Raw genomic sequence first — 10,706 nt, 5'->3', positions numbered from 1 at the left:
CAGATGAACACTATTTATTACAACATTAAATACAACCCTCATTCCTGGGGACACATGCAAACCTGAACTGAAGGCAAAAATGTAAGTCTGATGGTGTTAAATGTTCCTCCCACTTCCACTACATTTATAGCCATTGCTCCAAACCAAAGTTTGTTTTTCAACAGATTTGTATTATAGGGTCCAACATATAAGCAAACTAGAGAACAGATTAGTACTAGTTTCCAGAATTAAACTGAAAAGGCACTTACATTCATAATTATAATCTACTGGTGCATCATATCTAGTGAATCAACTATTACATCTTACTTACTGTGTTTGTCTAATACAATGGTGGGCATTCTTTAATGAATTGTTTATTTATACATAAACTCTTAACTGAAATTTCAAATCACTTCTGCCTGCGCATCACAAATTTACTTAAACTGGCTAAGAAAAATCACCACCAGATCTCTTCAGCCATGGGGTCCCCATTGGGGACTTTCTTGTACAACCCAGCTGGGAGTTACTAGTGTACTTGTATTTACTGTTACAAATGTTTTTCACCGTTTCAGTTAAAAGCCGTGATCTGCAACCTAAAAGAGAAACACACAAAGTGGAAATGTACTAAAATTTAATCAATCATAAAAGCTGTAATTTAATCTGTGACAGTAAAACACAAGAAGCAATATTAGAATTGGTTTAGTATATTATATATTTTAGCTTTCAAAGCCATAGAAATCAGTTATCCCAGTTTATTTTCCTATAAAAGACCCATTTTTTTCCAAAGCATAATGCACAATTTTAATTAGAATATAGGGCAGAATGAAAATAATGATAGTCCATAACTTTTTAAATATAAAATGAAGTCAATGACTTGGAAAGTTATCGCTGCAGTGAGTATGAACAGTAAAATTTGTATAGTTGTATCTATCATGATAGATTATCAAGTATTAATGACTGATCATTTTTAGTGCTTGATGGGCACGGGACTATGGGAAGAGGTCAATATGAAATTATAGTAGCAATACCTAACATTTGAAATGCATCCATGCTCTTGTATAATCATACAACTAGAATCAATTATATTTATTATCACATTTGTTAACTGCTATTGCAAAAGAGAAGTACTATTGTCTTTAATTCCAAGAGATATACACAGAGCAATTTTATTTTCATTTTTTTTCCTCAGGGACCTTTGTGCAAACCATTGTAAGATCTAAATTCTTCACATAATATATAAAAACAGAAGCCTCTTCAGATATGATGTCAATTTGTGGTGTAGCTTTTTTGAATTTCTGGAATGCTGGCACTTTCCAAATTAGGCAACAGTTCTTCATTCCTGTGATCCTGGGTAAAGAAGCCGAAGAGAAAAGTTAGCATCCAACTCAAAACAGACTTTTCAGACAAAAACTTTTAATGTGAGCACCGAGAGTCTTTTTCACTGTAGCAGCATAAAATATGCATGCAGACAGATAAAAAAGAGCATTAAGTTCTCTATCGGTCATCTTCAACCAGCCATAGTGGCAGGGAATTCTGGGAGTTGTTGTCCAATGCATATGGAGTGAATCAAACTGGGAAAGCTATCTTTTCGACTTTCAAGATTACATGCAAATCTTTTCCTGATGCTTCAGGTTTCAGAACTAAGGGTGGATACCTACTGAAGAACCTGCCCTTTCTGTATCAGTACTCCAAGTGGGGAACGTCCTCCCTAGAGATGTTTGATTGGTATAGACTTAGTTGAGCTGTAAGCACTGATTAAAATAGTTCGAATTTGCTCAGATTTGTTAATGAATTAATCATAGTAAACTTGAGTACAACAGACATGTACACAGAAGGGGATTCCCAGCTTCTTTCAACAGCTGTCAGTCCCGGGGGTGAGGGGCCCTTCTGAAATGGCATGGGATATGAGACAGCAGTTCAGGGATGGGTGTAAAGAGGATTGGTGTAGATTTCTGCAGCTGCTGTTTTAACCTTGTGGTATTGACTGCATCTTTTTTGCCTATAATGATACATATTCATCATAAAACATATTTTTTCATTGGGAGGGTAGGATACAAACACTTTAACTCAATAAATCTATTTTTTCATTGAATCAACTAAAATGTTATAAGGAATTATGCAAGCTTCTGACTTCTCAAAAGACCTCAATTCCTCATTTTCCTCCAAATGCATGAGAGTACCAAATAAAGAGGGAAACAGGACAATAGGTGTTCACCTTCCTGTGCACGCCCCCACCCCCAAGTTTCAGTTCTTGCACTGAGCAGGGAATTCTGAAAGGTAAATCTACTTAACTCACACGAGCAGAAACTCCTTTTAGAGCTTGTAGATTAATGCTCTAATCAAGCCTTCTAAGAAATGTGTGAAGAGATGGACAGAAAAGTGAGAGAGAAATCTAATAAATAAAACAAGATGTGATATGGGGAAGAAAAGAACATCCTAGGACATAATGATGAGGCACTTGTCTACAGCAGAAGAAAGCACTTGTGGCAGGATACTGGCTAAAGAAGGTACATAAAAGAAGAATGATTTATCAGAACTGGGCACCACCCCAATGTTGTGTATGTCATGTTTACAGTGTGGAAATTGTGTGTCCAAGTCCCCTGAAAGTCAAGAACAAGGATGCTCTTTATATGAAGTACTGGATTGGAACGAATGCTTACCAAAACTTTACAGAAAACAGCTTTCAATTCCACTGCAGCCTCTGTTTCACAGTCTACAGTTGCCCTTACATAACAGAACAGCTTCAGGGTAGAGTCAGTAGCAACATGTCTCAGGAAAATAATCGGATTTGACCGTTCAGCCATACTGACAGAGAACTGGGGAATGGGAGTCTAACCCATCTGGAGATCCCTGAGCTTTGAGAAGGCTGAACCTAAAGGGGACATATTTGCTTACCTGGCTCAGAGCTGCTGCATGCTGTGGGTCTAAAGCAGCAGACATGACTTCTTTTTAGGCTTCTTCTTTTCCACTGGTGTTTTTCTATTTATCTGTCTGACAAGATCATAAAAGATCTGGAAAAGAAAGAAATAAAAAAGCACAGAAAGCAATTAGAAAAACAGATGTTATAGGATGGAAACTTATAAAATTTGATCCCATGAGCTTTGGGCTATATTAAGTGAGAAAGAGATGGAAAGGGAGTCTGAAGAAGAGGTTGTCACAATAGCACAAGACAGTTGAGTTAAAATGGTGGTTTAGTTGATTTCCTACTGGGACTTTCCCAACTATGGAAACTATGTGAATGCTACATAAAACAAAAAGTACTCTTAAAATTACTCCCATTACTTTAAATGAGTATTACTTCAGCAAAGATTTTATTTATTTGTTTGTTTGTTTGTTTATTTATTTATTTTACATGCCGCTCTTCTCCCCCAGAGGGAGACTCTGGGCGGCTTACAATTAAAGACAGTATCATATCCTAGAAATGCCTGTAAAAATACTACTGTCCTATTGACTATTGTAAACATAGTCAATGGGCCATAGCAGGCAACTGTCTATATGTAAGTTCTGTATACTGTAACAACACGATGCCAAACATTGTTTGCCTCCCCTTCACTCTTTGTCTTATAAGAGAGTTAATTCTTGCAGGACATATGAAGAATATTCAATCTAACAAGAACTATGCTAAGAAAACTTGAAAGAAATCTATCAAATCATTAGTGCCAGAGTGTTGCACTTGTAAAGCACTGCCCTCTGAGATAAATTATCTTGTATATGCAGCTATCATATAAACACAAATGTCATATTTTATTGGTGCGGGTAAAGTCTGGGGAATAAAGGCATCTTCCTGTCCCAGAGACTGCCATAATACACAGCTGCTGTAAGTAAAGCCAGCTCTGTAGTAATACAACCACCATGGAAACCTCATTTACTGTGGAGTACTTGGTGCTCTCTGAGCTTGGTTGCTTGCAGTTGTTTCATGACCCAACTCGGTAACATCATCAGTGCGAGCAGTCCAAGCTCAGAGAGCACCAAGACTCCACAGTCCAACCCTGAGCTACATATATTCTCTTCTACTGAAACCTTCTTTTTTTCCCTCAGCCCTGTGTGATTTGAAGATTCCAACAAGCTTTAGTATTTTGTGAACTACAAAATCTATAAATTAGTGCCTTGATATTACGTTAAAAAACAACAACCCTGAAGTATAGCCAAGCATTTTTTAAAAGCATGATAAAACCAGCTCTGTTTTACTCAATACAATAACATTCTGTAAACAGTTATGTGAGTTTCTGCTGTCAGCCAAGCAAAACCTATCAGCACTCTAATAAGGTCAACTTGCCTGCTTCTTGCTAGATGTTCAAAAAAGCGTAGAGGTCAAAGATTGCAATGGACAGATTTGAGAAAAGATTCTGGAGGAATAGGCAGACAGCACCTACCATCTTTTCTGATAAAAATGCCTCAAAGCCATTCCATCTTACTACTAATCATTTATTAAGCCTATTCAAAATATTTGAACTGGGCTTAATGAAGTAAATTGGTACAAAGCAGCTGCATCCTTTGAAAGTAGCTGTTTCAAGGGTCCTCCTAGGTTGTTTCCATGTGCTTCACATTTGCTCCTCAGTATGGATGACCTGGGAAGATCCTTAAAGCAGCTGCACCTTCTGGAAGATGCAGCTGCCTCATTGTTTCAAGGCGGGATACTTCATTGATTTCAACATGCTTTATGAAGTAAACTTTCAAATACTTTGCAGAGTCCTAGGATTTCTAACTGTTTTCCCTGCCCTTAATCTGACATAGCTGCATAAAGAATGAGACTATAAGGACCGTTACTCTAAACATGCAAAGAGAGATGAGGCTGATAGAGATGCTTTCTACCCCCAAATATCCCTAACATTGAAGGGGAATTTCAAAATCCATCTGGGCTGTAAAATTTATTGGCTTGGATTCCTGCTATGAGCTACAGAAGAGAAGAAAGCAAGAATAGATTAGGCCAGCTCCTATGTGGACATGCCATTTAAATAAAATGTCCTTCAAGCTGAGCTTAACTTTGGTGATAACATATCCATGTCCATGCTGTTTTTCTGGCAGCAGGACGTGGTAAGGGGTTTCCACTGCCTTCTTTTTCCATGACCTTCTTTTTCTTTTTTCATTCCAGCCAGGTCTGGTGCATAGCCTTGGGATTTTTGGTGGCCTCCTATCCAAGTAATAATCAGGCTTAACTCTACTTAGCTTTTTTGAAATCAACCAAGATTGATAAAAATAAGTTTTCAGGGAGATAAATAAGATCTGAGAACCATCAATTATCTATTTTATCACTATTTGAAGGAGACAGAATATTAAAAACAAAGACATAATTATATATATAATACTTTCCCCACTCCTTTTTAACATCTACATGAAACCGCTGGGCGAGATCATCCGCCACCATGGGATGAGGTATCATCAATATGCAGATGATACCCAGTTATATATCTCCATCCCAGGTGATTTGAGTGGTGCTGTGGCTACCCTTTCGCGGTGCCTGGAGGCTGTGGGGGTCTGGATGGGGAACAACAGGCTTCAGCTGAACCCTGGTAAGATGGAGTGGCTGTGGGTTGGGGGCTCCTCTGTATCTGGAAGTTTACCATCTTTGGTTCTGGATGGGGTCGCACTACCCCAGACAGACCCGGTGCATAACCTGGGGGACCTCCTGGACTCATGAGTCCTGCTCAAAGAGCAGGTGGCAGTCATGGCCAGGAGGGCCTTTGCTCAACTACGTGTTGTGCACCAGTTACGCCCTTTTCTGGATCGGAAGTCCCTCCAGTCAGTCACTCAGGCCCTAGTCATCTCCCATATAGACTATTGCAATGCACTCTACATGGGGCTACCCTTGAAAAGTATCCAGAAGCTTCAGCTGGTTCAAAACATAGCTGCGCAGGCAATTTTAAGTGCCCCAAGGATGGCACACGTTACACTTTTGCTACGTGAGCTGCACTGGGTCCCAGTTTGCTTCCGGGTCCAATTCAAGATATTGGTTATCACCTTTAAAGCCCTACATGGCATGGGACTGGGTTACCTGAGGGACCGTCTCACTCCCATTATATCCACTTGTCCCACCCGGTCAGGCAGGGACGGTATGCTGTGGACCCCGTCGATGGAAGAATGTTGATTGGCGGGGTCCAGAAAGAGAGCCTTCTCTACCACGGCCCCCGCCCTATGGAATACTCTTCCCCCAGAGGTGAGGCAGGCCCCAACTCTCTTGTCCTTCCAGAAAGCAGTCAAGGCCTGGCTCTGCCAACTGGCATGGGGCGCAAAAAAGGGCAACCAACTCTGGGGGTGGCTAGCACCCTGAAGATGCTCCCATATGTTAACATCTTACTGACCATCAACATCTTGGAAGATATTATTTGTGTATGGGTTCGGTTTTTCTTCTATTTTTATTGTATTTTATATTGTTTTTATTGTATTTTAATATTTATTCCTGTTTTATTGTGAACCACCCAGAGTCGCTTTTTGTGAGATGGGCAGTATCTAAATTTGAAATATGAATGAATGAATGAATGAATGAATGAATGAATGAATGAATGAATGAATGAATGAGGTGACAACAAGAATATCTGTGGCCAAGAAATGGAAGGGGACTAGTATTCCAGGCATTTGGTGGTCCAAATTATTAGAAACAGTTTAATGAAAACACTTGCACAGTACAAAAAATGCAGGGTATTAGAAACAATATCTCTGTTAACCTAATTAGGAAAAAAAATATTACTTTGCTAAAAATTCAAATCAAGAGACATCAAGAAAACTACTGATAATGTAGTTTTTGTGGAGTAAAGATTAATAATTCTTTTGAAGGAAAAGATTTAAAAATAGCATTACAAATTAGTTATGGATTATGATATACTATTTCTTATTTAATTATCTGAAGTCCTTGATTGTTTTTATTTTAATGTAATTGTTAGCACTATAACTTTAATGTTTTTATTAATATATTATTTAATTTTTTAAAAATTAGGGTTGAATCATTCCACCTGTTCATTTTTATGAAAAAAACAACAACATAACCACATTCTACAAAAATGTAGAATTTGGTAACATGAAATTCACAGAGGTCAAAATGCCCATTTCCTTTGAAATCAACATTTGCTACATTAAAGGAAGCCATTCACAATCGTTTGTGCAACACAGCCTGCTTTCCTAGTGAGAGGAAATACTAAATCCTGACAGCCTTACCTTATCCAGTATCCGCCCCCCCCCACACACACACAAAAGAAAGAAAAGAAAAAAGAATATCCCTCCCCTAAGAATCAGAAGGACTAACACATTTTATTAAAAGGCATAAGCTTTCATGAGCTGCAGCTCACTTCATCAGATGCATAAAGTGGCTACACTGATGTAGGATTTAAACTGGGATGAGACGGGGAAAAGGAAGATAGATTGAGTATACAGATTCAGGTTACATGTGAGTTTACAAGTACCTTATCAATTAACAACTGCAATGTTGGGTTTGTTGAGACCTTTTGAGATTGCCTGAAATTCTTTGATGTATATGATTCATCAATCTCTCACTCGATGGTACTCTTAAAGTCTTACTTTTCCAAAATGACCACCAACAGTGTGTCCTGGGAGGTTGAAATGTTCTGATATTACTAAGTAAAGCAGGCAGAAGATTTTAGCCTTAACCTCATACTCTCAAATGATAGAATAAGACATTCAAATCCTTTTAGACTTGTTAAGAGTCCAACAAGAAAGAGAGAAAAATGAGCTCTTAGATATGCTATCCTCTAGATATGTTGGATTGTAAGTCTTATAATTCCCACTCAGCTGTGAATTTTAACTATTCTGCTTGGGAATTATGGGACCTGGAAGTCAAAATTTCCTTTCCTAAGGAAGGCTGAGTCCTCTTTGATTCTACTGTTCAGAACTAGATTGGCAAAGCATGCTTTCCATACTGGCTCTTGTTTGAGAAAATCAAAGCAAGTATGACAACAGCTCTTTTGGATAAAAAACCTTTTGGATTCTGAAAAATGGAAATTATAAGAGGAAGTCATTTCTTGCTTCCAAAACATAAAATAATAATGCAGTCTTTAGTAGTTGTGCAGCCTTGGCAGAGTCCTAAGAATATTAAAGGTCAGTACAGAAACTTCATTAGCCTCCTCAAAAAGAGAAAGAACAAGGCAGGGCATGAGGGAGAGAACAGCAACAATTAAAATATATATATATGAAAAAAGAGGGTGTACATATTTGCATCTTCAAAATAGATTATATGAGACACATACATAAAAGAACTCATTCACTAGATGAGAATGGCTATGTAATTTGTAAGTGTCTATACTGAACTTAGAAACTAACCGGCTCCTGGGATAACTTGCTAATTTAATATAGAGTGCTTTTGGAAATCCCAAATCTTGTGTTTCTGGTCTTATCAAGACACCTTATTACCAATCTTGCATAACTTGATACTTTCCAGTTGCACTGGATTACAACTCCATTGTCTCCAACCGGCATGGCAACTTAGGCAAAGCTGGCATATATATTTTATGATTCAGGGATTTATTTAATATCTTACTAGCCCTGTTGTGAAGATGGTCCTTAGGAACTGGAAAATATACTTGACTTGGACAGGGCTGCACTCAAGCTTAAGGATCAGGTTCACAACTTTGGGGTCCTCCTCAATCTGGCACCAAAGGGGCACACTTACCATCTTTGGCTGATAAACCAGCTGAACCCAGGCTATTCAAATCTCAAAGCTGGATTATTACAATTTTCCCCTTGTATGATGGCTATTAATGGTGGATGGGAAACCACAGATGGCCCAGAATGCAGAAGCATGGGTGACAAGTACTGCTTCTAGGGTGTGCCATATATGTTCAAACTATTTTTAAAAATGTTAAAACTGTGCACATGGATGTCCATGAGACGTGAGTAGGCATGTCAAATTATTATTATTGCTATCTAGAACCATTGGGATTGGGTGAAATTTAAGTTAAATAAATAAATAAATAAATAAATAAATAAATGTTGTGCACGGCACACATATTTATACAGGTCTATTTATATTGATGTGTATATTTACAGTCCAAGACCAAATCACAGAATTTAAAAATACAGCATACCATTAATACATACATGTGTAACAATATATATGTATATAAAAGGAAGAAACCCTATAAAATTAACAATTCACTGAAGGCACCGAGCAGTTTCTATAAGCTAAGGCTATAAATAAAAAAAATGCTACTGCCTTTGAAACATCTGGGTACTGATCATTTAGAAAGAATACCTCAATCTCCTCATTATGAGTCAAGAAATTTCTGCTAAGACATTTGTTCTCTGTCTTGTTAATGCAACAGTAGAACGAATTCAATATTGACACATCAGAGAAGCAAATATTAAGATGCAGCAGTGTGGGCTTACATGCTTTGATGGGGCAAGTCTCACTTTTGATTAATGAAATTTTTGTAACAAAAGCATCACTGGTGATTATCTGAAAAAGCTTCCTTCAGACTGGACACACTAAAGGGAACATTTCTGAGAGATTCTGATGGCAAAATGCAATAGGACTATACAAACAGGAGATATATCTTCTATATACTACTAAAACTCTCATGTCTGTAACCTTCAAGTGGGCAAAACAGTGTATCATAGGGCAACAATTTTTGAACCAAGGTACCTCAAATGGGCTAACTTACAGAATGCGTCCAAAATCCAGGGCCCCTGACTCCCGTGGGATTGAAAATTGGGAAATTTATGGCTGCTTCAGCACTGCTGTGGTCAGCTCAGGTCACATGATTGTCATGGGCATATCCCCAATCTCTTTCCCAGCTCCCTCTGTCCCCTGACCCCAGTCAGCTGGCAGCAAGGCCCGGCAGCCAAGTGGCGATTGGCTGCTTTGGAAATGAGGCAGAAATCTGAAATCTCTTAACGGCTGTGGGAGTTGAGGGAGTGATTTGGATGCCTGTTGGTGAGGTAGGGCTGGCTGGGGGTTGTTGGTGGTTGACAGGTGAGCCCTCTTCCTCCCACGAGGGAGGGGGCCATTGAGGACAGGCTGGAATGGGGAGTGGTGGTGCAGTTTTCCTATGGTCCGCAGCTTCCTTTGCCCCACCTCTCCCAGCAAAGTGGCAGGCAGTTCTGCTGGTCAGCTGAGGAGGAAGAAGAGATGGCAGCTTCACCAGGGCTCTCATGAGGTTTGTGAGGGGAGAGCAAATGGCACAAGCCTATATTATATGTGGAGAGGGAGGGAGGGAGGGAGGGAGGGAGGAATCCCCAACCTCTTTCCCACCTCCCTCTGGCCTGTGTCCAATCAGCTGGCAGCAAGGCCCGATGGGCAAGCAGTGATTGGCTGCTTTGGAACTGAGGCCAAAATTTGAAATATCTTAACGGCTGTGGGCACTGAGGGAAAGATGAGGGAGTGACCTGGATGCCTGCTAATGAGGTCAGGCTGACTGGGGGACGCTGGTGGTCAACAGAGGAGCCCTCTTCCTCCCTTGAGGGGGCCCTTGGGGACTCACCAGAATGGGGAGCAGGGTGCATTTCCTCATGGTCCATGGCTCCCTTTGTTCCACCTCCCCCCAACAAAGTGGCAGGCAGTTCTGTGGGTCAGTTGAGGAGGAGGCTTCACAGGGGCTTTCCTGAGGGTCGTGAGGGGAAGGCAAATGGCTCAAGCCTATATTATATGTGAGGGAGGGAAAGAGATTTCTGACACTCCCTGCCAGTTTCCCACAGGCAAAGTCAATGGGGAACCCACCAGCAAGTTGCAAGTTGCTCATACTCCGACTGCTTGGTCATTCTGTTTCTCTGTTTAGGTAAGG

The 10,706-nt window shown here is 39.8% G+C and overlaps 1 protein-coding gene across 3 annotated transcripts in view; it reads right to left on the bottom strand.

Annotated features, from left to right (window-relative positions):
• Window positions 1-593: 593 nt before the first annotated feature.
• The window catches only part of RAP1A (RAP1A, member of RAS oncogene family), a 97,004-nt gene continuing 86,891 nt past the window's right edge, over window positions 594-10,706 (bottom strand). For all 3 annotated transcript variants that reach the window (XM_088154516.1, XM_088154517.1, XM_007425525.4), the window contains exons 8-9: window positions 2,875-2,990; window positions 594-1,326 (exon numbers count right to left, since the gene is read on the bottom strand). In XM_088154516.1, coding sequence (XP_088010642.1) covers window positions 2,904-2,990 — 87 coding nt within the window. In that variant the 3' untranslated portion in view covers window positions 594-1,326; window positions 2,875-2,903. The remainder of the gene's footprint in view (window positions 1,327-2,874; window positions 2,991-10,706) is intronic.

The sequence above is a fragment of the Python bivittatus genome, unplaced genomic scaffold, assembly GCF_059951505.1.
Source record: "Python bivittatus isolate LINGU-HERP-01145 unplaced genomic scaffold, Pbiv_v1 ctg000700_np1212, whole genome shotgun sequence".
In the NCBI taxonomy this organism is placed as follows: Eukaryota; Metazoa; Chordata; class Lepidosauria; order Squamata; family Pythonidae; genus Python; species Python bivittatus.
Note: the sequence above shows the minus strand (reverse complement) of the source record. Positions and strands in the feature narration are given on the sequence as shown.